This window comes from Brienomyrus brachyistius, chromosome 18 (genome assembly GCF_023856365.1).
Source record: "Brienomyrus brachyistius isolate T26 chromosome 18, BBRACH_0.4, whole genome shotgun sequence".
NCBI lineage: Eukaryota > Metazoa > Chordata > Actinopteri > Osteoglossiformes > Mormyridae > Brienomyrus > Brienomyrus brachyistius.
This window is the reverse complement of record NC_064550.1, coordinates 8,848,540-8,874,387: the sequence shown is the minus strand read 5'-3', so window position 1 is coordinate 8,874,387 and position 25,848 is coordinate 8,848,540. Positions and strand designations below refer to the sequence as shown.

General features: G+C 43.5%; 2 protein-coding genes across 9 annotated transcripts; one reads left to right on the top strand and one right to left on the bottom strand.

The window, feature by feature from the left end:
• Positions 1-744: 744 nt before the first annotated feature.
• Positions 745-9,122, bottom strand: zgc:153345 (uncharacterized protein LOC566129 homolog). 5 transcript variants are annotated; one of them, XM_048984204.1, is made up of 14 exons: positions 8,898-9,122; positions 8,022-8,171; positions 7,214-7,302; positions 6,767-6,863; positions 5,988-6,271; positions 5,714-5,877; positions 5,424-5,573; positions 5,163-5,243; positions 4,759-4,855; positions 4,600-4,658; positions 4,338-4,488; positions 3,855-3,939; positions 3,156-3,300; positions 745-2,700 (listed from the first exon to the last, which is right to left on the bottom strand). In XM_048984204.1, the coding sequence occupies exons 2-14, from the start codon at positions 8,139-8,141 to the stop codon at positions 1,001-1,003; spliced, it is 3,222 nt and encodes a 1,073-aa protein (XP_048840161.1). In that variant the 5' UTR covers positions 8,142-8,171; positions 8,898-9,122; the 3' UTR covers positions 745-1,000. The 5 variants fall into 5 exon arrangements, with proteins under 5 accessions (XP_048840161.1, XP_048840162.1, XP_048840163.1 ...); XM_048984205.1 differs by having other exon boundaries at positions 8,022-8,164; XM_048984206.1 differs by lacking the exon at positions 8,898-9,122 and adding an exon at positions 8,743-8,799 and having other exon boundaries at positions 8,022-8,164.
• Positions 9,123-9,427: 305 nt separating this feature from the next.
• LOC125713233 (RAS guanyl-releasing protein 1-like) lies at positions 9,428-25,530 on the top strand. 4 transcript variants are annotated; one of them, XM_048984211.1, is made up of 18 exons: positions 9,428-9,444; positions 10,080-10,416; positions 15,490-15,662; positions 16,627-16,732; positions 16,904-16,966; positions 18,443-18,574; positions 18,970-19,111; positions 19,664-19,837; positions 20,062-20,178; positions 20,390-20,665; positions 21,357-21,437; positions 21,537-21,641; positions 21,754-21,863; positions 21,968-22,112; positions 22,223-22,259; positions 23,646-23,777; positions 23,891-24,093; positions 24,637-25,530. In XM_048984211.1, exons 2-18 carry the CDS (start codon positions 10,343-10,345, stop codon positions 24,790-24,792), a joined length of 2,226 nt encoding a protein of 741 aa, XP_048840168.1. In that variant the 5' UTR covers positions 9,428-9,444; positions 10,080-10,342; the 3' UTR covers positions 24,793-25,530. The 4 variants fall into 4 exon arrangements, with proteins under 4 accessions (XP_048840168.1, XP_048840167.1, XP_048840165.1 ...); XM_048984210.1 differs by lacking the exon at positions 9,428-9,444 and adding an exon at positions 9,739-9,756; XM_048984209.1 differs by lacking the exon at positions 9,428-9,444 and adding an exon at positions 9,937-9,984.
• The last annotated feature ends 318 nt before the right edge of the window (positions 25,531-25,848 follow it).

Below are 25,848 nucleotides of genomic sequence, written 5' to 3'. Positions count from 1 at the left end.
CAGATACAAGTGTAGTCAGATTCCCCTTAGAGCTACAGGGGGAAAAAAAAAGCCAGAATAAAATTAGATACCATAGAAAATTACATAACGCCAACTGCAGCTTTCAAGATCTTTCATAAATAAAAATGGGACGTTGAATATTAAAGGTGCTTGCTGTGAGATGCGTTTGATTTCCATAGTTTAAAAGGCTCAAACGTTGCAAACTTTGAACCCTGTAGTTCTCAAGATCCCCACTAGATGGGATTACTGGCTTCAGTTTAACCAACAAACGTTGGAGCTGGCGTGTGTGTAAAGCCCGTTTGCCTGTCATCTTCCATAAATGAAGTGGGTCTGAAATGTGCCGTGCCTCAGAAGCACATGAGGGAGAACGTACTTTACCAAGGGTTTTAAAGCAAGGTGATCAAAAGCACTTTTGGGGAAGAAAATGTATCCGTCTGTGAAGAATTTCGAACCTCGACAACCTCAAATCACAAGCAAGCTTGACTTTTCCGCTCCAATATCGCTGCAGTCTTTTTAAAGCAGAAGCCACGATAGGGAGAAAAAAAAAACACTTCTGCTGATTCTCCACTTCTGATCTATATGTGAAGTGCACATCCTGGCAGAAAACTCATTCACACCATCTCCCCATGAGACAGCACCTGCCAAATCCTTCCATATTTCACTTCTGTCATTCATGTCTTCCGAAGAAGCAGAAGGCACATGAAAACAATGATTTAAAACAATTTATTAAGACCATTACAGGTATATACTTAAAACAGCACATATAATAAATAGCAGTAATAAAAACATAATATTTACTACAAATAAAACGGGAGTGAAACTGGCTCAATCTGACAGTGTCTGTGACTGGACAGTCATTTTGATGAATAAGTGTTTCTGTTGCTCTTATATTCATGTTCTCTTCAACAGAAATACAATAGATTAAAAGGACGAAGAAAACTGCTCGCAAGTTCTCACGTGCGCAGCAATAGTCCTTCAGGATTTCAGTAGACACTCATGGTCAGAGCTGCACAGGATCCCAGGTGGCAATGCGAATCTCAGAAACCGGCCAACGAGGAGAATTTCTATATCGCCTCCTGGTGGCAGGAATCTGTAACTGCAAGGCCGGTGAGGAGACGCCGGATTTGTCATCAGCGATGCCCTTAGTCGCCACGTCAGTCGTGTCATCCGCAGACAAAGGTGGCGTGTAGTCAAAGCAGATCTCATTCTGCAGAGGAGAGTCACCACGTGTTCTCACATGCAGGGTGGAGCTGCTGCCCGGGTCTGGGGGTGGTGTCTGGCTCTCGTGGGTGGACATGTGCACGTTGCTATCAAGCCCCTTGTCTACGTGTGCATCTGTGCTGGGGTGCAGAAGGGTGGCAGGGGAACGGAGACAACGAGGTCTGACTTGCTGCAGGAACTCCTGCTGGGAAGAAATGAAGGTTGGACACAGGACGTCCTTGGGTTTGTCCAGCTGGGACTGCGACTGTAGCTTCAGCGATATCTCTGGATCCTCCGCTGATTCGAACCGGTTCAGCTGAAGCTGTAACTCTAGACGCCGGTGCAGGTCCATCTCTTCCGGTGGTTGTTCCTGCTCTAGCGGCTGCCTCCGTGATCCCTGCTGCTTGGTAAGGTAGTGCGGTGTCTGGGCCGCCTGCAGGCGCAGTTGCTCATGACTTGATAGTCTCTCTCCTCCCAGGTGGTGCAGCTGACACAGCACGTCCAGCTCTCTCTCCCAGGGGCTGTGCTGCCCTCGGCGCTGCTGTTGCTGGGACTGGCCCTGAGGACGGGGTGGGCCAGGCGGCAGCCACTGTCGCTCTTGAGATGAATTTCCCGGTTTTGTTGATCTCGGAGGCTCGGGACATGGTAGCTGCTTCACATCCGGCCTCTGCAGCAGGACGGACATTCCTTCATGACTTATGGAACGACTGAACCGGCGTGCCCCCTGCCTACGCAGGCGAACTGGGCCCCTCGAACCAGCGGCTTGCGGTGCCTCCGGAGGTACGATGCCCTGCTGGGTGACAGTCGAAGCCCGGGGAGCCCTCAGCCAACCAGTCAGCATGTTAAACCGGCGCACATGCTCAGCCACAGACAGGCGCTGGCTGGGCTTCTTATAACCCCCATCCTCAGAAAGAGTTTCTGCCTCTCCAGCCTTCTTGTTCCTCTCTGACCCCAGGCATTGCTCTGGCTTTAAGTTCGCCTGCCACTTTGCCCCTAATCCTGCATCTTCCAGCGTTAACATAGCTGTACCGCTGCTCTGCAGCTGCCTTGACACATCCCCTGTGCTGTCTGACACAGAGCAGTCACATTCATGGAAATCAGCACTAGAAAACTCTCTGCCTCCCTCCTCCTCCTCCTCCTCGTCCTCCTCTCCCCGACTAGCCGCTGGTCCAACAGAGACATCAGGCAGGCTGATGGAACGCCGAGGCGGGCGGCTGGCCCTCCGAAAGACATCCACGCCCTGACACGGCACTCCCCGACTACAATTCCCACAATTCTCCCTTTCGAACCACTGCTCTTCTGCAATAGACTGTATAATGGTCTCTTCAAGTGTTACGCTACTCTCCATTGCCACCCCCACCTCTGCCTCCCCTTCCGTCCTCATGACGGCACAGTGCACCCCAACTTCTCCATCGTCGGCTCCACTCTGGGATTCCAAATCTGCCTCCTTGACCAATCGCCCGCTGTCCGCTTCTTCTGGAGGCGGAGTCACCGGAGCATCTGTGCACAAGTAGTGAGAAGAGATCAGAGTTCAGGAGATCAGGGTCACCGTCCACTTCGGTTTCCACTACCGCTAGAGAGAGTCACAGGGTCCAGGTTAGCATGAAGATTCGTACAACCAGCTAAGAAGTCAAATCTGTCATCCAGATGTAAATGCTTCCTGGTCGGAATGCTTAATGAAGTGGCAACATGAAAAAATGACCGCTAATAAAATGCACAGGCAGTTTGATGGCAACATCAACAATATTCAATGGTTAGAAACTGAAGTGATAACCAAAAATAAGTAGCTATGAAATGATAGAGAAATATTGTATAGATTAAAATTAGCTATAAAAGACTAAATCGCATCACTCTAAAAGACCCCGAGGATGACTCAAGTTTTCAGCACTTAAATATACCATGCCGATGTAAAAACAGATTAAAAGTTGACTGACTGAAAATAAAATAATCCAAACCTTTTTCTGAAGCCTCAATCACAATTAGGGGAATCTTAAATGGCACTGCCCCCTCAGCAGTGATTGGCTCACTTGTGCTCTCAGTCACCTTTCCACTACTTGTTAACCAGTTATCAGCTTCACAGTCACTTGGTACAGCTGTACTCTGCAGAGCAACAATGCCAGTGAATTAAACACACAGTTAAACACAGAAAGCATACCGATGCTACTCTTTCCGAGTGAAATCTACAAGTGACTAATCATCGGGGCAATTTTACATGTAACTGTGCAACCTTGCACTTTTTCACATTCAGTTTTAAAAACACTGACGTCAGTCGGCACCCAAACACCATATCAAGATCTCCTCATACGAGCCACTGCTCAGAGGGCCACGATAAACGCTGTCCACACAGCTGAGAGCGCTCTCTAGCACCACATGTTCATGTGAACATTCACTGGCAAGTAATTACACTAGAATTTAGGTAACCCCAAGGGGCGGTATCAGAGCAGGGGAAGAGTGCAGGGCCTGCTGCAGCGCAAAAGTGAAAGATGAAAAGATCAACACCATCAACACCAAGACTGCAACCACAAGTGGGTCAAGGCGCAATTACAAGACGATAAGTCGCGACTCAGGAACCACGTGGTGGACCTGCTCCTAGTCGACCCCTCCCCTGCCCCACCATACCCAAGTGAACCGAAATGCAGAAGCTGGAGACATACAGTGCTGCTCCAGCTGGTCAAAGTGAAGAACCGTAGTGACCTCCTCCTCCTCCTCCTCTCCTCTCTGTTCTCCTGAGCTGGGTACCTGAGATGCCAACAGCAGAGGTGGACATTTCAGCTCCAGAAAGTGAAAATCCAGACCAGGTTTTTATTTCAACAAACCATTTCAATTGGTTGGTTAAAACAAAATCCAGGTCTGGATTTTTACTTTCTGGACCTGAAATGTCCACCTCTGACCAGCAGTCACTGTTCTTTAGCATATGGGTTAACACACTAAGACAAATTGACATGGAAAATGCCCTGAGGGGAAAGACTAATACAGAAACTTGTTAAGGGTACCATCAAAGGACGGCACCTATACTGTAGATGTACTGGAGTGTAAACTGGAATCCAGAAAATCTAAAGAGACGAAGAATATCAATTACTGCTGAAGACAAACTTGTAGACGTTACATTAATACTGCTGGCTGACATGGAAAACAACCTCTGCGACTTCTTGGTGCTCCTTCTCTGGCTCTTCTTCTTCTCTGACATGACAGAAGACAACAAAGGTTCGTGTTCGCCACTTCCCTCCGTTACGGAGAGGACAGATGAGAGACTAGGTGTGGGGCTTTGACTCGCCGTGGATTCAGAATCTAAGTGGGAAAGAATTCTCGAGCTGCTACGGAGCTGGCAGACAAAGGTTGTGAAACATTTAATCCATTGATTACAAAAAAAAATATATACATATATACATAAAAACTAACCATCTGTGCAGGCCTGAACAACAGGCTTGCTATCCTCTCTCAGATCATGGATCGATCGTCTGCAGAAGAACAACCGTGAAAATGGAAATTGCCAACCTAAACAATACAATCCTGAAGCTTAAAAATAAAATACAGAAAACAGGCAGAGGAAACAGATACCTCTTTTTGGCAGATCCCACCAGCTCTGGAAGAGTGTCATCGGTAGACTTCCTTTTGATGGTGCTGGTTGATTGGGACGTGGGACTGATGTGTTGGCCTAAGATGGTGGATAATAAGGGGAGCAACTGTAGAACATTTGGACTTTCCACAGAAAAATTTCACTGCAGAGAGATCAGCAACTGGGAGAGTGTGCCGGAACTGGAGGATGCTTTTCAAAGTAGTTAATATAGCTCTGGCTACATTTTTCGCTAGTTAGGGTCAAATCAGCCTATTACTCAGTTACTGTTTTAACAGTTAATTAAAACATAAATCGGTGCCACTTGGTGCAGTTTGGAACTGACAAACAGAATTGGTCACATACACAAAGTCCAAAATGTTATGAGCATGAAATGTTTCTATCTTACCCAGTATGTTGTCTGAGTGCTGAGAATGACCATTTGGAGTGCGACCAGTTTTCAGTTTGCTCAGCGCCTCTACAAACATCTCTTGAGGGAGAGAGAGGAGAAAATAACTGTTCAACATCCAAAATTAAACCAAGAAATAAGCTAATCCATCCATCTACATGGAAGCAATATAGTATTAATTTTGCATAGATGTACAAAGACCTTTAAAATGAAGTGGTCTACCCCCCCCCCCCCCCACCAAACTTTGTCAAAAAATCTCACCTCCCACACTGCGCCTTCTCTGGCGCCTCAAGCTTCTGTATACGCCAAGAGCAGCCCTCTCCTGAAAGAACAGCCCGTCTGTAGGGGGCGTAGTACTGCCCGACTGAGGCATTGAGGACAATGACTCCATAATGGCTGGAGGAACGACCCCTATTGGATGTCCAGTAGAAAAAGGGAAAGCATAATGACAAAAACTGAGCATGGCACAAAGGCAGGGTTTATTTATAAATCAAAGCCTAGGCGTAAAGTGATATCAGTGTCTTCCCATACTGGCCTGTCATTATGCTTACCGATGAGATCAGAATGCATGATGAGCACCTTGACGACCTCGGCCTGTCTGTCCAACAGCCTCCCCGTGCCCTCAGTCAGTTTCGAGCCCACAGGCGGGCAGTGCAGCAGATTAGGAGTAATAACCAGGGCGAGGTTACCGACCTCCATGCGATTCTCGCTGCATCTGAGGGCCAAAAATCAGCAAATAGAGAAACAAAAAGTAAGCATGGTGAAGAAACATACAGGTGTACATGGAGAGAAAAGAAAAGAAAAAACGATGTAGCACACACAAACCTCTTAGCGGTGTTCCTCAGGAAAGTGCAAAAATACCTAAGAGCACGAGCGTGGGAAGCTGGGAACAGAGCTGTGACCATCAAAACGATTCTGTCTCGTTCGCCATCTTGGAACCCGTCGGCCTCTAGGCCTTGAGCGCGAAACAGTGGCCCCTGCAGCTCAAAGGGTATGAGAGGCGCGGGCAGCTCACGCAGGAATTGTTTTAACAGGGTGGCTACATCGCAGGGCTGCAGGGCAGCAGAGCGCGGAGGTGAGAAGACCGGGTCACCATGCTCCAGAGCAGCCTGAAGAGACAAGAGAAAAGCCCAGAACTGGAACAAAGCTGATGCCAAATTCCAAATCGATACTGAAATAAAACATTTTTCAAATCTGAATTTGCAGCGTAAGCAAAATAAATGACACCTTATATTGCAACGTGCAAAACTTTTACTGATGTACATTTGTCCTGGCAAATTTACAAAAAAAAAAAAAAGAGAGAGAGAGTATCAGCCATAGGTCAGTTAGTTTCAGTCATTTCTCTACTGTCACTAACGTCTTCCGGTCTTGTGAAATGTACAGGCGGGACTGTTGCTTAAGCTTCTTAGTCATAAAATTCAGAAATAATGCAGCAGATGCATAAGAAAATGCAAATATTCATGTACACTACAGGAACAAGTATGAAGAATTTGTGGTGGTACAGGGAAAGAGCTAAGCTACACAGGACTCCGCCCCCCCAGGAACGGAGTTTGATACCCCTTCCCTAGAGTCTCCTTCCCCGCCTCCCTTCCCCAGGATGTTACCCTTAGAGAACGGATGCGGCTCAGGGAACCAGTTTTCCTGAAGAGACCCTCAGTGTGAAGATGGAGTGACAGAAATGCACAGGAGTCCACCAAGAATCTGAGAGATAAATACATGTTTGGCAATCATATTACAAATCATTCATGCGGAATTCTTAACGTGATATTTTTCATAAAGACTGTGTGTGACACAACTGAATTTCATTATTTCCAAGGGAATCAATCCTTTTAATGCATGTAACATATTTATGATGTATACACACATATCGCCAATCATTCATTCATTCGTCCATCTTCCATAACCCCTTAAGCACAGAGTAGAATAGAGCTTATCCCATTAAAGCACGACAAGATAAGGTATACCCTGGACGTATATTGTATTTTTTCCAATCTACACCACATTACTGCAGCGATTAATAGGCAGAATTGCATTAAGTTCGGTTTACATACTTGGGAACGAAGCCCCCTACTTCCGGCAAGTGACACTGCGGTAGCGAAACCAAGTCGCGTCCGAAGGCAAAGGAGACGCAGCGACTCTCCTGATGGAGACGGCAGGTTTATGTCAAAGACGAGGCAGAACTTATCTTAAACCTACAGCTAAATATATTAACAAAATATGTCGTTTGGAAATTCTGCTGCAATGGTTTCAAATATCTTAAAAACATCCAACAATGATGATCTTAACTTACAGACAAAATTAGATAGCAATTATAGCATTTAAAGTGTATGCATCAAGGCTTAAAATGACTTCGAGCAACTGCTGCCAGAATATATATTCCACACTAATTACAACAAACAAATGTACAACCTCCAAAAAGTGCTTTTGCTCCTTATAGGTTATTAATAATAGATTGATGAAGACGACGGCACTTGACCCCCGCTTGATAAATGGGTGAAGGTCTATGTAATATTAGGGTTGCCAACTCTCAGGCACTCACGCTTTCAGACTCTCACGCAAGAAATCTTACGGCAAATCTATAGTATTCCATTATAAACCTAAAATTTGCTACATCAAAAGCGTTGGGATAGTTTGCAAATACTACAGACTATTCACGAGGTAATACAACTCTTACATATGCATGTAAATGCGTGTGTAGACTGTCTCGAATTGAAAATCTCACTCGAGCCAGGTGACCAAAGTTGGCAACCCTGTAATATCTTGTTTCGTTCGAAACAGCTATAATAGCAGGGACGTTATGAATGAAAATCATGCTGCCACTGGAGAGTGAACGGAGTGAGTCGCTGCTCCAAAGCGCACCTGCCTGGCGGCGTTGCCGCTGTTCAGGAAGCTCTTCCAGTTCTTCACCCGGATCCCGGCCCCTTTCAGGGCGCCTATTACGGCGCAGATGCGCAAACGCTCCTCAGGTAAAGCCGGCATGGCCGCAGATTGGGAGCATCGGACTTTGTCCTCCGTTAAAAAGGAAATAGATAAATCGATAAAAATTAAATGAAAAATGTGTACTGGATTACTAAAGAAACACAACTGATTGGTAATGTCACAGGTAGCTACAGAATGCAAAAAACAGTGGTTTGCGGTTAACTGCAGGTTACATAAGCGAATTGAAGATTCGCGATATATTAAAATGTACAGTCTTGAGCCAGCTAATGGTAATTAACGAAAAAACCAATGACATTTACCTAAGTGTATCTTTACTCGTGTCGGGCCTTAAGTGCATAGGAAAAAAATGAATCTAAAACAAGTTGCACGACGTGGCTGTGAAGCACTTCGACATTTTCAGATAACCGGCACCGAGGCCAATTAGAGGCCCCATTATTAAGGTATCCCTGCTTCCCACCCTCAGGATCTACTTCCGGTCATTTCCACGCGACCGTAATCGGCGATATCAATCAGCATTGTTTGCGGCAATGTTTTCCAAATGGATGTTTCACCTTTATCTAGTGTGTAATTCTTTGAACCTATTTGTCACTAAGCAAGTTTTTTTTATATATATATTAAAGCGATGTCATATGTCACTCACCTGTAGATGAAAAAGCCCAGTACTTAATTTTGATTACAAGAGAACGTGAAACTGCCAATTAACTCACAAAAGTTATTAAAATCACATCCATGCATATCTTAATGGCGTACATAAACACAAACACATGTTTTTACTGTACATGGTCAGATTATCACCGTTTAGCAAAACAGTTGCTCCTGTTTTCTTCCTCTAACTCCTCTTCTCCGTGCCACAATTAAGTCATTGAATCCCGGTGTCCAGCTGCACAGTCTGGGATCAAACCCCTCAGACAGTAACTGACTGTGCAGGCGAAAGGATAAAGAAAAGGGAAACCGGGTGGGGGGCGAAGCCAAACTGAAGGGGATGTGAGGGGGGAGACGCCAGTTAGACTGAGCGGCAGATTGAAATAAAAATGGACACCTGTTGGACCATCTTTCAATAGCCATTTATATATATAAAAAACTCTGATGTAAGGAAACCTGCTATTTTGATTCCCATTTACTTTCATGTTTTCCACTAAACAAAGTCTTAAATCAACTGTTCTCCAACATGGGTCTTTTTAAGTGCCCTTTAGTTTGATCACGTCGTTTGCGTTAATTCTAATAGTGCTGGGCTGATAGCGCCAGAATTAAGGAATATAAAAACGACCTCTTTGTGGCACACTAATATTGCAACAGAGTAAAATGAGCCAAATAAGAAGAGCGTGTATATAAAAACCACATGGTGAGTTATGTGCCGTTAGAGATGAGCACACCGCTGCGCAGCACCCAGACCGCCTGCCCGGCCTTTGGAACTGGCACGCGCCAGCAGAGCTGCATGTTGACACCTGCCACAGCCCCAGGCTGGCTACTGATATTAGCAATAACAAATGGATGATGATATTAAAAACAAATTGCGCATTTCATTTGCTGTAATTGGATGTTTCAAAGTAGCTAAATTAGTCCCTGGTTCTTTTATAGCCGCGTGCCTTGTGGTTCACTACGAAGCAAGAGTCTTCCGTTAACTGAATAACGTCTGTTACAGTGTGAACTTTCTGTAAGTTTTGTACGTGTGACTTTGTATTGTAAATAATTCAAATCTGACTCTTAGTTAAAACAAGTGAAACTAACGCTCGCTCGCTCGCTCTCTCTCTCTCTGTCTCTCTCTGTCTCTCTCACTCACACACACACACACAAACTGCCCCCTCCCCGATTTTTCTCTGTTACTCTCTCTCTCTCTCTCTCTAATGACAGTTCCCTTATCTCTCAGAACCAGTTCCTCTATGTAAGGGACTTGTATGTTCTGCTTAAATGAATAGTCTGTTGTATTTAAAAAATTGTAAATATTTCTTTTGCTTTCATTCTTTTTGTCTCCTATAGCCTTGTGTTAACCACTTCAGTGCATTCTGTGTGTCTTCGCTTCATGGTTGAACAAATCTGGCAGCCACTAGAGCTGCTCATCCAGGACCCCAGAGCAGCATCTGAACCAGACCGGGGCTGATCTCAGACCTGCGTGTGACATCTGCTCTCCAGGCATTCCGAGCAGGATCAGGTCTGTTACCAATACAGTAACGACCGATACACGGAGACAGCCAGAAGTCGTCAACCAGTCATGGACGTCTAGGGCACAGGAACAGTAACTGATGCCTGCTCAAGAGGACACAAGGAGGAGAAGAGAGGCGTGTAAACTCACAATGAATCGCAAAGAGGCCAAGAGGTATATTTATGTTATTTTGTATTGCTCCATATCATATTATATTGTATTGTGCTGTCTCTCAGTACTTGTCATTGTGGCATTGTTTTCGGTAAGTGTTCCTGCGTCTGTCTCTGTGTGTGTGAAGACCATGCAGTTGCTGCATTTTTGCAGTGTGTCCTTGTGGTTATCTGTCTGAGCGTGTGGTTTTCAAGAGTTTCATGTTAAGTAAAGGGAACTTTTCTGCTGTGCTCTCCAGTGCGACAAGGTGTAAAAACAATGCTGAATAGATGTTTCTGCTTAGTTTAATGCAATGTGCAGGCCCTCGTGTGAATGTTGCCCTGTTAAGTGTTCGGGTTTGTGGAATTGCGTCCTTATTGTTCAAGGTGATTTTCCTTTCAAGGACTGCAGTGACACACGTGTAGCCCACACAGAAGGGTGTCGTGGTATTTGTGTTGTTTGTTGCTCTGTGTGTTGATGTTTTCAGCATGCCCTGCTTCGTTATTCTCGACATGTTACAGTTTATTTTTTATAAAAATGTGCCACTCAATGGTTATGTGTGAATAAGATTTCCAAGTGAAGAAAGTACCTTTCAAAAGGTGAATGTGCTTTATATGTAGACATTTGTACAATTTTTTTTTTCCAACTGTCTTACTGATGAGCCGATTGCTTGCTTGGTGAGCTGAGTTGGTGGTGAGTCAAAATGTGACAGTGAAACTTTACTGTATAGTCTTAGTTGATATGATTAAGTACAACAGTGTGCTAGAACGTGGGATTGGTAGCTTGCCTTCGTAATGTACATACACTCAGAGGCTAGCGTGGATTGATATTAGACATAACTCTCTACCCAAATTAGCAGGAAACAGAACAAACAATCATTATGTCAGTCCTTGTCCCCAGTAACAGGAGTTAGAATTTGGGCTAGATTTATTTACACAAATTGCTGGAGCATTTTGTTGACATCCTCATTATCCACAGCCAATGAAACGTTTTTACGACTTAACCTATTTTGCAGCATGTCTGTTCTTGGGTAATATTTGTATTCCTCATGAAATAACCAAAGAGTCACGCACAAAGAAAGGCCCTTTACACTGAGGAACTAAAGAACAATGCTTCGAAAACTCGCACAAAACCTGACTGTCATACATTTTGAGAGAGTGGTCTGATTTGCCATGTACAACAGTCTTGTGTCTAATAATACAACCCTGCTTAATTACTTAAATGGATAAGAGGATGATGAGCTGCATTATGTATGTATCAGAATAAGTACCAACTAATAGATTAAAGCCGAGATTTATTGTATTATACTAGATTGCGTTTAGTATTGAAGACAATGCAAACTTTCTTTGGCTAAAAGTTAACAGACTTATTTTAGAAATATATACCTCTCTGTGAACATTTGAAATGTTAATGTACAAGGCATTCCAAATAATTCCTCAGTGTACAACTCTGTGGTACTTTGTGTCATCGTTAGGGGGTCCCATAACGTGTCTGACCTAGATAGCTGTGGTTCTGCTGTAGATGCTAACATTCAAGAAAAGAAGAAAAAAAATAGCCAACTGTAAGTAAACCAGTCAAATTCCAAAAACGACAGAGGCACAAGGCTGCTGTTGAAAATCCAGACAAGTGCGGATACTCCAGCTCAGTTGGTTCAGAAACAGCTGGATTTGGAAGCCATGCGTTTTAGGGTTAGCGAAACCCTTCCCGTAAAGGGTGCAACGCGGTGGATGTGGCCGCGGCTTGTTGCTGACTTTGGCTTAGGGCTCAATGGCCTGATTGTGTGAACACTCAGTTCTCTGAGGGGAAAGAGAGTGAGAGATTCACACGCAAACAATTTGGCATCAATTAATCAATTAACAAGAGAAAGGAAGGGAATTTGCATGCCCTCAGTTTGCGCCGCGAGGGAACGTTGGGGGGGGGGGGGGATTAAGGCAGATAGGCGGGGGGACAGGCCTGGCCTTAGAGCCGCCGTGTGAAAGAGCTGTGTAGTTAGAAAGGAGAGGGGAGGTGAGGGGGGGGCGACAGCCAATAAAAAAGGATGCTTTGTTTTCTGAATGAAATAAAAAGAGGATGGAAGACGAGATGAAAACACTCGTAAAGGACACTAAGAGAATGTGGAAATGGACAGCAGCTGCATCTGTAAGTCCCTGACTTATCAAGCGGTCAGGTGGGGAAGTGTTTAAACTGAGCACATTTACAGAGGCGATCATTTATTTTTCCAGATGTCTCAGATTTTAAATATCCTTCCATCCATCCATCCATCTTTCCATGCATCTTCCATAACTGCTCATCCAGGTCTAAGGTTACGGTGAGCCCGACACCTATTTTGAGATGCACAGAGGCAGGGGGACACCCTGGACGAGATGCCCGTGCATGGCAGGGTGCACACATGCATGTCGTAATGATTGCATTGGCCGTGCATGTGCGTGAGAATTGCGTATGCTTGGGGATGGCGTGACACAGACGTAAAGACTTCTACGAATGAGCAAGGGTTTCAAAATAGACTTGACTCAACTATAGTGTGACGGAGGATTTTTATTTTTTTTTTTTACCATTTTCCTTATTATCTTCTCTGAAGCCTGGACAGGTGATCGTGTGTCTCTGTGGGTTAGGATGCTGTGCACGGGACTGGTTGTTGGTTGAAATCCTATGGTCGGAAGAGTGAAGTCACCTTTGGCCCTTAGCCCCTCTTCCTCCCAGGACTGGCTGACCCCACAATTGTGCTATGGATAAGAGAATCAGCTAAATAGTTAAAAGTCTAAATAGCTAAATATATAAAGCTGAAGAACACTGGCTGCTTGTGCCCTCGTATTGGCCCACCAAAAAAAATAGTGGAAATGAAATCCTACAACCCAATATAATTATTGTCTGGATTATTGCAGAATATTTCCACCATGGGCCCTGATCACATAAAATTTTTCACGTGGGCTTGGTGTCGCCTGCCAGACTTTGTGATAAGGGGCCAAAGTTTTAAGGCTGTGCTCCTGCTTTCCTGTACTAACAGCTTTTGCTATTATTTGGCTGATTCGCCATCCTGTTAATGAGATTAAGTTTCCATATACGTGAGCTTGGCCTGATTTTTATCAAATTTGTGATGTTCATGTCAGTGAACTAGTGAGAAAGAACTTTGAGTCTAGATCGCATGGTTTAACCAGTAAAACTTTTTTTTAATTGTGAATTTTAGGTAGAAACCGAAGTCATTCTTTTGGTATTCACTGTCATTTTCATCTCAGGCAGGATAATTTAGACCTGTCCCGCCCAGAGCATAAGAGAAAAAAGACCCAATAGAGTACTGGATAAGTTAGTAAATTCTAGAATAGATCTGATGGGCTATCGTGTAGTTGTGTACTCGCTGTGGTTTATTGTGCCCCGTCCTGATATAAATTCGTGACACACAGACACACACACGTGACCGAGCTCGACAGCGTGTGCTTTTATTGGGCTGTCTGATAGATGCATTCCTGTTTTTGGTTTCACCCTTACCATAAATATAAAGGTAAGACACATGTTGGTAAAGATCTGACAGTAATAGCAGCATGTAGGGGATGAGGTTGAGGGATCTCATCGGACTCCTCACTGACAGCACACGGGACTATACAGCCAAGGGATTTGCCCATGTAAAGCCATTTCCTCTACCTGATTTTTATCTATGTCTACATGTGTGACTGTGTGTGTGTGGACATATTCGGGATGTGAAAGTGTGTACTAAGCAACAATTTCGGGAGAACTGAAAATAAGCATTTTGTCTGAGTGTGTGTGTGTGTGTGTGTGTGTGTGTGTGTGTGTGTGTGTGTGTCTGCAAGAGTGAAAGAAACTCAAAGCGAGGGTGTGGATTCTTGGTCAATGCGCGTGTGGTTCTGGACATTCTAAGAAGTCGCCACCACTTCTCTGAAGCTGCTGCGCTTCCTGTTCCTTCTACCCAGAGTGACATCGAGCCGTAGCTGCTCACCATTGGAGCTGGTCCTCTTCAGAAGAACAAGCGGAGGCACATGCTTCCTACTGGCTCTGTCTCTTTGCCAGACCAGAATGCCGCTGACAGGCTCAGACAAGCGGTTGCGTAAGGCAATAAGCACCAGAGCTCAAGCAGGGGTAGCTCTCTGATTGCAGCGGCGTTAAAAAAGTATCAGAAAACCCTTAAGGCAAGCGGCTGCAGCTTTATCTTACACATCAGCTGCCGACAGCAAGATGAGAAACTGTGCTCTTCTGCTGCAACCTCGTTTTAGACACTGCCGAGTCACAGGGTGCGTACACGCCCATGCCCACACACGCTACGCACTCAGGACAACCGACGAGCACTTCAAAGATCACGTAATACTAGCCGTGTGTTAAGCATACATTTTTCACCAGCGCAAACAGAAAGCATGTCGCCCCCATCAAACACATCACATGATCTTCTCAACCAATAGGTGCCCTGCATGTTTTCTGATGGTTATCTTGCTGTGTAAGTCATTGCTCGGTGGAGACCTCTGAAACAAACGGGTTAAGATCAAAGCAGCTGACCTGCAATATGTTTATGACACATCAGTACACCAAGTACCAGTCCATTCTGGCCTAGTCCGGGACTCTACCTAGTTAAGAAATACAGTATTGTGTGAAAGTCTTAGGCAGTCAAAGAAAATGATGTAAATTATCATGTTGTTGGTGTAAATCTATAACTTTACGTCTGTCAAAGTTTGTCAGCCTAACCATTTCAAAACCTCTCATGAAGTGACACCAGTATTTGAATCAACCACCCAATACATCAGTGTATTTTTCGATTCGACCACAACCGCACCATGATTCGGCTAGTGAGCTGGTGGTGAAATGTAACAAATATATGGAATGGCTGGGGTGCCCCTGAGGAGAGGTTTGGGAACTGAAGCACCATCCAGCAAGATATCAGTCACTTTTTTTCGGGACAGAAAAAATTCTTATTACTTTTTATCGTGCTACTATTACTTTGATGTTAAATTGTGTTTTTGTTCTGAGCAAAGCTACACTTACTACCCAGATAAATAATGTTTCTTTGCATGCCTAAGATTGTTGCACAGTACTGAAGTGATTGTATTGATATTAAGAGTTTGGCCTGTTTGACGCCTGGTCTTCTCTCTTTCGCAGGAAGTCTGCCCATAGCCCAGGTGGGGTGAAATGTCAAAGGGCAGCACTGACTCGGCGAATGACTTGCCCCAGCGCTTCGGAGATAAGCAGAGCTCTGCTCAGCCCCTCCCACGGCTACCTGACCCGTGCCCTGAGCCTAGACGACCTCATCCAGCATTGTCTTCTCTGCTTTGGTGAGCACCAGGGGGTTTGCGCGCCAAGCGTGGCCTCCAGAACCACTCAGCGTTCACTGTCGTTTTCCTTCTGATTACATCTAAAGCCGTGTTTCCCAGTCCGGTCCTCAGGGACCTGCTGACAGTTCAGAGGCTCAGTGGAATGTGAAAATCCCACAAAATCACAAAGCAGAAGGAGAGACTGAAAAAATGAAGGGGTGAAGTAGGATGTGGCTCAGGTGTTGGCCTTTGACCCTTTAGATTAGTGTTCCCCAGTCCGGTCCTTGGGGATCCCCAGAATTTTGTGTCTGGCAGGGAGCTGGGAGGGAGCAAAAACGTGGACCGTCGATAGGAAGAAAATTCATCTCTCCTGTCTCTCCTTCTGCATTGTGATTTTCCTGATTTTCACAGTCCTAGTGTCTGCCATCCATGTTTTAATGAATTTAGTGGCGTCATCCAAGCGATTGTCAATAAAGTAACAAACACTCATTAAGTATGGTGTGATCTTGCCCTGTTCGCTGCGTCCTCTTCCCTTAATGCAGAAAACCATGCATTTTAATAGACTCAGTGCTCTGGAATGCTGCTAATTTCAGACTCGCATTCATATTATGATTTTGCGTTGTCTCTCTCTGGGTCATCGTGCTCTGCAGTTCCACTTCATATTACCCATGATGCTCGTCACCCAGCGCTGTGGGACCACTTTGCCGTCTATGTCATTTGGCTCCTGTTCATGAATCCTCAGTACTGTCATGAAAGTCATTTTGCGCCTGGGAAACCTGAGTGACCTGTCTATGCGATCCAGTGTAGCTCTTAAATATCAGTGTTTCTCAACCCGGTCCTTGGGTTCCCCCAGACAGTCCATGTTTTTGCTCCTACCAGGAGCTGGGAGGGAAAAGAAAGGTGGACTGTCAGAGGCCCCACAAAGGTCAAGTTGAGAAACACTGTCCTGTGTGCTGTAACCTGTGGTTGTGATGTTGTGTTGCAGACTCAGAAGGAAAGCTCAGCAGGAATTCCCAGCTGGTCCAAATGACCTTGATGATGCACAACTGGGTGGTGCCTTCCCATGTCTTTGCACAGAAGCTGATCTCTCTATATCCTCCTCATTCTGGTGCTGAGTATATTATTGTCTTCTTTTGCATATATGCTGTGTGTATGCATGTGAGTGTGTGTGTGCGTGTGTGTGTGTGTGTGTGTGTGTGTGTGTGTAAGAAAAGATCTTGCACAATGGAGATATTTCATTTGTTATTCCTTGACTATCTTACTTATAAGGACTGCCCCGTGGACAGTAGAGGGCAGCGGCGTGCACAAATATGCCATTTTATCAGGTCAGTGCAGTTTACTAAATATAAACAATTTAATTTTTAAGGTATACATCATCTCCACTGCACCAGTTGTTTTATTAAATGTGCATATGTACCCACTCACTCGCCCTCTCCCTACCTGCAAGCACGAATATCTACCCCAAAATAAAACTTGTCCTACCTGTACTGCAAGGACTGGCAGGATTAAGAGACAGACAAGATACACTGTGTACTTTACATCTGAGAATTACATTTACATTGCATTTGTATATGCATTGGATTTGGATGAAATTTGCATATTCAGGGGAATAGAGAAAGGGCTGTGTATTTGGTACTTAGAAACCGGAGTGAATTTAGATGCTTATTTTGCTCATTTGATGATGTCAAAAGAGCTCTTCTGTTTGCATTTATCTTTTGGATTCTTGGATTTTTTTTTTTTACAGTACAGTGCAAAATAATATGTATTTCTTTGCATGTGTATATATATTCAACATTGAATTTTTATAATCAGAAACAAGCACAATGTTAAATTCTCAGTTAACTTTTTAGTTAATTTTAGTAATATGCTTTATATATATGTCATGACATTTGGTTAACAGTCATATTGGGAAATAAGATATAAATACATATTATCAATGCTTATAATCTCAATATTTTCTGTGTAACATTTGTAATACGTGAACCAGCCTCGTCAACTTAGACAAAAATAGGAGGCTTGTGTTTTATGGTAAATCTAAGTGTGATCCCAGCATGTGCTTAGAGTCTGAGGTGTGTAATTCAGAGCTGAGCGAAAGGTCGGGCCTGGACGTTTCAGCCAGCTGCACACACTTTCAGCCAGACGACTGGTCTGAGGTGGCACACCACCATTTCTGAGATGATCGCTAGCTTTAGCGTTAGGGGCTGGTTTTGGAGGTACCTTATACTTCCGGACATATATGCATGTGGTATCGATAAAAACAAGAAGAAAAGGGTAACATGACATCCTGTACTTCATATTGTCAGATAAAGTGGCTGCCAGCTCACTTTATTTAGATAAAAGGAGTATTAATAATTTAAATCAAATTTGAAAGTTTAGCCAGGCCAAGGAGTATTCATAATGTGACAACATTTCAGTAATACTGATAATATGTAATTCTTACATAGTTAATGTGTTTTAATTGCAGAGTTCTTAACCATAACAAGTTGCTGTTTCATATCAGTACGAATGAAGGACATGAAATGTTTTTTATATATATATATGACACCAGAGGTGGAAAGTTCAGGTCCAGAAAGTACAAATCCAGACCAAGGTTTTGTTCCAACCAAAGCATAAAGAGACACAGTCACACAATATTGAACTGGTTGGCTGAAACAAAACCCCGGTCTGGATGTACAGTGCATAGTTTCCCGTCATGGCCTGACTGCCCACCAATGACCCCCCTCCCAGAACCTCTGACACAACCCGAATACCCCCCTTTCACATCCTATTACCAGCGCTGGTCACCCACTCCCTCGTTACAGGCAGTGGATCACAAAGATCCCAGATGTGTTTGAAGCTGACCCCCGGCTGGAGAGGGTGATGAGTGACCTGTGGACCCTAGTGAGAAAAGAGGGGGAGGAGATGCACCAGCAGCTGATTGACACTTCCTGCCTGTAAGTGGTGTGGTAAAGGTTGGGGCCTGTGCGATGTGCAGCCTTCACGGGCTGTTCGGTTTGCTCAAGGCGTGACACGTGGTATGACAACATGACCGCGGCAAGCCTGTATCTTGTGCACATGTTGACAAAACAAAGGCCTCAAACGGAAAAAAACAGTTCGGGAGAATTGGACAATCTAGCAATATGCCTCCTGCCTGGACAGCAGCAGGAGGAAGGTGATGTCCAACAGGAAATGATAGTAAATAATGGTTCAATGAGACCGTGTGTCATCGGAGAAGTACAAACCAGCACTGACTGATTGACTGTATGTGTCAATGTTCCTAGAAGCCCTCAGATCTTTGTGTTTTGCGTTAATCTCCACACCCCACCCCACTCTTCTCCAATCTCCTCAGTAACGCCCCAGTGACTCCATCCCTGGCCCCTTCTCCATCGATGAAGAAGCGAAAGGTGTCACTCCTCTTTGACCACATGGAGCCAGGAGAGCTGGCCGAGCACCTCAGCTACCTAGAATTCGAGAACTTCCGCAGCGTCTCGGTAACCCGACGAGCCGAGTGGGAAGCAGTGTTACCCAATTCAGTTTTATTTGAAACCCAGTTTGGTTTTAGTTAATTTTCATTACCTAGTCCTTTAAATTTCATTTTAAAGATATATCTCTGTTTTGTTTTTCTATATTTTAGGTTCAGTAATTTTATTTCCAGAGATAGACTGAAAGTCGTAGAGCTATTTTGTGTCTGATCCTTAGAAATGATCGTTAGAAAATCCTACATGGTGCACTTTATGCACTAATGTCCTCAAAATGAAACACACATTGTTCCACATTTTATTATTGCTGATAAAGGATAAACAAATCAGAAATACTTATAGGTACTTATTACTAAAAATGGTAACGCAAAATATTTTATATTGGTTCTTTTTTATGTCCGTGATTTTTGGAAGTAATATTTATAGATTTTGTATTGTTGTAGGTTTAAATTTCATTTCTGCATCGTGTTTTATTTCAGTTTACGAAAATGTTTTCTTATCACTTGAGTTTTCGTTAACATTAACGAAATGATCCTCCTCTCCCTCCCCCCATCTGCCGGCCAGTGCCTGGATTACCGTAGCTATGTGGTGAACGGCTCGGTGCGGGGCAACCCAGCCCTGGAACGCTCAGTGATGATGTGCAATGGGGTCTCTCAGTGGGTGCAGCTGATGATCCTGAGCAGGCACACCGCACAGCAGAGGGCCCATGTTTTCACCAAGTTCATCCATGTTGCCCAGGTACCAGGGGCACGCACTCTCATACAGGCATCAATGACTGTTCTGTGTTCATCTAGATTGATACATATTTGTGCCTTAATTTCCCCTCAGGGATTAATACATTTCATCTACTATATACTGTACCTAAATGCAGGAGCAGGACTCTATACCTGTTCTGAACTTTGAGCTCTAAATTGAATTGAATTGAATTCGCTGATGTCTGCTTCATATTTCTTTCGGTGTAGAAGTTGCGCGCTCTACAGAACTTCAACACTCTAATGGCTGTGATGGGTGGCCTGTGCCACAGTTCCATCTCCCGCCTCAAAGACACGTCCAGCTTACTGCCTCAGGACATCACAAAGGTCAGGCAGCTACGTCATGTGGTCCAAAGCCAAATCAATTATCCAACTCTGCTTTTCAACATCAACTTGCCCAGCAAAGCACTCTGTGAGATATGGTGTCAAGCATGAATAAAGCATGAAGAATTCTATGATTTTGTGTAGTTTGAGTCTTCTCCTCTCACTGTACCCCATCTCTAAGGCCAGTCCTAACTTCCTTCTCTCTGCCTTCCAGACCCTGAGTGAGATGACTGACCTGCTGTCATCTTACAGTAACTACAGCAATTACCGCCGGGTGTACAGTGAATGTATAGGTTTCAAGGTACCCATCCTAGGGGTACACCTCAAGGACCTGATCTCCCTGAACGAGGTTCTGCCCGACTACCTGGAGGACAATAAGATCAACTTGGGCAAGCTGCAGAACCTCTACACTAATGTCAATGATCTTCTGGCCATTCACTCCTGTAAACCACCCTTTGAGGCCAACAAAGACTTGCTACATCTTCTCACGGTAAGGGGTTCTGGTAGGGTGGTGGATCTGGATGTAGTCACGGTGAATGGAACCGAAATTAAATAGACTGTGGCTGGTTGGAAAGGCAAGGTTCCTTCTGCATTCTTTAAACATGAAAATAGCCGTACACAGTAATTCACCTTTAATTAATCATTATTATTGATATGCGTTTCACTTGCATCAATAATACTTCAGAACTGCTACTGTAGGATCACACATGCACATATCACCAAGCTTAAATTCCAGGTGGCCAATGTGTGCCTATCGTACCAGGCCTGACCTGGAATTTCAGCTTGGTGATATATGCATGTGTGATCCTACACTACTAAGCTACTACGATCAGTTCATGATCATTACTTGCATATGAAACAGTTTCAAAGAATTAACAACTTTTTGCTGTAAAGTCTAATAGTTTCGGTTCTTGTAGACCACAAAATTACAAAAAAAATAAAAAAAAACTTTTTATCATAATAGGTGTAATGAGTGGGGTATATAGCTTTCTTTTCTCTTAGCTAAAAAAGTTGTATATCCATCCATCCATCCATCTTTTAACCGGTTATCCTGGTCAGGGTTGAAGAAAATTTCGTTCTTCCGTTAATTTGTTTTCACCCACAGCATAGATTCTCCTGGCTTGTGTTTGTGTTTCACCTCCAAACATTCGAGTGATGCGCTGTCTTTGGTGCCTCTTCAGCTGTCTCTAGACCTGTATTACACTGAGGATGAGATATACGAGCTGTCGTATGCCAAGGAGCCCAAGAATCCCAAGATACAGGTTAGTGAAACTTTGGTATCATCTTAGCTTCTTCATGACACCAATTACAGTGAGTGTGCATTGCAAACCCTTCTTTTCCCCTCTTTTTTTTACTTGAAGCCTGCTATGCCAGTCAAAGCTCCAGTAGTGGCAGAATGGGGATCAGGGGTGACGCCTAGAATTGACCCTGACACCATCTCTAAACATGTGAAACTAACAGTTGATGTGAGTTCTAAAGAGCCCATGATTATTCAAGATTCATCTCAACAGTAATGGCAAATTCCTCATTTTTTTCTGAGTAATAATTGCCATTGTTTTTGTATGTCGCCTCCTGCAGGCCATAATGAAGAATTACGATCACAACCTTGATGGTTACATCTCCCTAGAGGACTTTGAGAAAATTGCCGCCAGTTTTCCTTTCTCCTTCTGTACTCATGAAGGTGACAGGTCAGATATGCTGGTTTTAATCTAATATCCAATTACATAAAAGGGAAATAAAGTGAATGGATTACACGCCGCATATGAAACATCTCATGCATTTTCACTTTCAGGGAAGGAGAAATTAGCCGGAACGAAATCAACTCCTATTTCATGAGGGGGATGTCCGTGTGCGCCAAGCTAGGCCTGAAATTTCTGCACAATTTCCACGAGACCACGTACAAGAAGCCCACCTTCTGCAACACCTGCAGAGGCTTTGTGTGTGGGAATTTCTCCTTGCTTCTTACATTGACTTGCTCTCTGCCATCTTCCCATACAGCAGTGGTCTCTGTCACTCTGATTGTTCTTCTGTTTCTTATCCATTACAGCTTTGGGGTGTAATTAAGCAGGGTTATCGGTGCAGAGGTAAGAAGCCCGTTCCCCCACTAATCAATCATCCGTCAAATAACTATTTCGTTTCAATGCCCCTACAGAGTATTTTTGTCAAATAGCTAGACAGGTGCTTCTGTAAATTAAATAACAATTATTAACCTTAATAACATGTACTATTGTCATTTTTCTATTGTTGTGCAAAATATAAAACCAGACCTGGCTAAACAGGACTAGTTATTTCATTAGTCAGCACTCTAAACTGGGATGTGGTTACTGGCCTAAGCCAGATAAATTTACCTCCCATTTTAATGCAGGAATACAGACGCTCCTCTACTTACGAACTTTCAACTTATGAACTTTCAGACATACAAACGAAGAGGAAGTCCAAATTGTGTTCATTGGGCTCCCGTTTCCTGTCCGCAACATCATTTTTTTTTTCTGCGCGCCAATTCCGCCTAGTATGACTTCTGGCCGCTACTCCCGCCGCGCAGCAGTGTAGCGTGCGTACTCCCAGCAGCCTAGTTCTAAGTCCTTGCGTATACCCGTAAAATGATGTTGAATAGCAACTTACGAACATTTCAAGTTACAAACGGCCGTTCGGAACGTAATTTGTTCGTAAGTAGAGGAGCATCTGTATATAGCCAGCTAATACTTAAGAATAAGCTAAATAAAAACAAACCCTTAGATTTATAGGCTACGGATGTTCCATAAATCTGTATTTAAGACGAATTTGTAGGTATGTTGGAACAGCAATAATAAAATACTTAATAATAATTCAATAATAATAAAAGTAATTACATACGGTATTGGATTGTACTTTACCAGCGTCACAAAGTGCATACAGTCGTTATTATGAAGCATTGTATTTAACTCAAATTTTTTATATAATAGACTTTATGGCAGTCCATCCATAACATACAAGTAGTCTGTAAGTCAAAGTTTTTTAACCCAGGGACTGGTTGTATCTCAAATAAAAAGCACTGAACTTTTATTTGTATGACCAGATTATATAGCTAAGATTTACAGGTAAGGAATATCACAAACAGCTCTAGGTCCCACCAGACCTAAAGAAAATGAAGCTTTTGACTCTCCTACTCAGCATTTATGATATTTATTGAAACCCTTTGTTTGAGAGAACAGTTTATTAACAGCACTGTTCTGTAACATAGCGTACTATAATATGAAGTTCAATCTTTCACAGATTTCAGTGTCAAAATATCAAGTTTAGCCTTGATGGTTTCTAATTTTAAGGTGAACCGTCACATATTATTGCAATTTGTTTTATAAAAAGATGGTAAAGGAAGGACACAGCATGTCCTCATATGAAACTACAAGGGAGAGCACCATATGAAAATCTCTTCCTTATTGATTTTATGTGCTATGAGATAAAGCTTTATTAATACCCGTTTCCTCTTCAAGACTGTGGGGTAAACTGTCACAGGCAATGTAAGGACCAAGTCGGGATGGAGTGTGTGAGAAAGGTCAAGGTTTCTGGAGGGTCTTGTCCCTGCACTCCTGCTCCTGACCACAGAGCTAAAGGCCACAGCTGTAGTGAGTTCCCTTTGCAGTTCAGACACACCGTCTCCTCTACGTTTCTGTACTTTGTCAGATGGTGTTGAGTACATGACCCATGTATCTCCGTATAAATGCATGTGTCCAATCAGGCTCAGAAGAGGACAACTTTGTATTCCCACCAAGTGATGGAGCAGAGCTCATGGAGGAGGCCTTCCCAGCACAGGCAAATGAGCGGGACTCTCAGCGTTTGGATCGATCCACCCAGACAGACCCGGGGGTGTGGACACCGGGGCCTGTTAACAAAAGGGGGGATGAGACAAATTCACAAGCCCTGGGCTCATCTCCAGGAAAGGTAAACATGGTGCTGTATGTCATTACAGACAGAATTAAAGACAACAAATGAGTCAGCATCATACAAAAACCACTTAGGAAGTTCTAATAAAAAAGACCTTCTGTAAATTATCATATACGTTACTGGGCAGAAGTCTTAGGCAGTCAAAGCAAATGTTTAAAGCTATTTTTCTGTATATTTATTCTGGAAAAAAAACACAACTTAGCAAATTAAAAGTAACACAATAAAAACAAACAAGAATTTTTTTCTGTTCTTCAGACGGTCAATGATATTTTGTTTGGATATCTAGATGAACACCTCTTCAGTTCCCAAACCTCTCCTCAGGGGCACCCCAGTCATTCCATGTATTTAGTTAAAATTCTCCACCACTGTAGGACTTTAAGAGAGAGTATGAAATGGATAAGCTGACACACTTTGACAGACAATATCATAGTTTTATACACCAACACGATGATTATTTATGCATCATGTGCTTTGACTTTTATACAGTACTGTACGTTACGGTAAGTTCTTGGTAAATTGAGACTTTTCTCCACCTCTAAGGACGCCACGCATGACCCAAAAGTACAAGCGGTGGGAAAGAAGTCTCGTTCTGCCAGGCTACAGCGATCACGCGGAGTCACCGTGCCAGTCTCCATACTACAGGAGAAGATGGGGGACCTGCAGCTATATAAACAAAATGCCGGAGGAACAGGCTGACTTGCTCTAGGGACAGTAGCCAGCTGGCTAGAATAAGCAGGGACTTATATCCACAGCTCTTACAAAACCAGAGAGACGATGGGTTTGAAAGCGCAACTTCAACCTGCTAATGGGGCCCAATCTGAAATTTTGAGCAGTCAATGTAAGATGAACCAAGCTCCCGACACAGGCATCGTATCGCCACTACAGTTTCCAAGATTCGTCGATTTGGAGATACAATTGTTACAAAGACTTTTTCCTACTGGGTGCTGACTCCAATGACTAAAAGTGCTGTACTGTTCCAAGACATGTGGTGAAAAGCCATTCCAAGCTCAGATCTCCATTGGTTTTGGACATTTCAGCGATTTTTCGTGAACTCAGCACTCGTTTCTCCCTGGTAGCGAAATCAGAGTGTTAAACAATCCAGAGCAGAATGACCAATGGAATATCTTGCCATTTGTTGTTCCCTAGATTCCTGCCACTTGATTATTCTTAGTCATTCAATACCCCATTTCCTCTTAAAGATCCACAATGTAGCAGCTAAAATATGTTTTTCATTCTCCAACTAATCAAATATTTCCTACTAAATCTAGTAGTGTGTATTTATTTCTCTGTGCATTAATTACGCGCCTAAAACCTGTTTTGTGGTGACTGTAGTTGATGTGTTGTTTGTGATACTTGTTCTTCTTTTTGGAAAACAAAGATGTTTTATAAAACATGACTTCTGCCGGCAATTATAAATATTTATTTTATTGCTTAGCTCTTTTTATTATTATTTTATTTTACATACTCCTACAGTTTTACCTGTTTAGCAATTTTCCATTAGCTGGAACTAAAAGGTACAACAGTTGAGCCCTTCCACCATAGCCAGATCTTCATGCTACTAAGTGTATCTCTGTCATTAACCAAGCTACCAGCTGTCTTAATTATTTGAGATATCTTTAAAGCAATCAGCAGTACAGAATGAAGCCATTCATTTTACTGTCTTTAAAAAGATTGTGCATGGATTAAAATGCATTGGTATAAAAAGTGCAAAGGTCCTGACAAAATGAATCCTGATCATGTTTTACAGGAAAA

Coding starts and splice junctions, on each gene's coding strand:
- zgc:153345 (XM_048984204.1), bottom strand. CDS start 8,141: ATGCCGGCTTTACCTGAGGAGCGTTTGCGCATCTGCGCCGTAATAGGC. Junction 7,303..8,021: donor GCGGCAACGCCGCCAGGCAG/GTGCGCTTTGGA, acceptor CGTCTCCATCAG/GAGAGTCGCTGCGTCTCCTT. Junction 6,864..7,213: donor GTAGGGGGCTTCGTTCCCAA/GTATGTAAACCG, acceptor TTTATCTCTCAG/ATTCTTGGTGGACTCCTGTG.
- LOC125713233 (XM_048984211.1), top strand. CDS start 10,343: ATGCCTGCTCAAGAGGACACAAGGAGGAGAAGAGAGGCGTGTAAACTC. Junction 19,112..19,663: donor AGAACTTCCGCAGCGTCTCG/GTAACCCGACGA, acceptor TCTGCCGGCCAG/TGCCTGGATTACCGTAGCTA. Junction 21,438..21,536: donor CCAAGAATCCCAAGATACAG/GTTAGTGAAACT, acceptor TTTTACTTGAAG/CCTGCTATGCCAGTCAAAGC.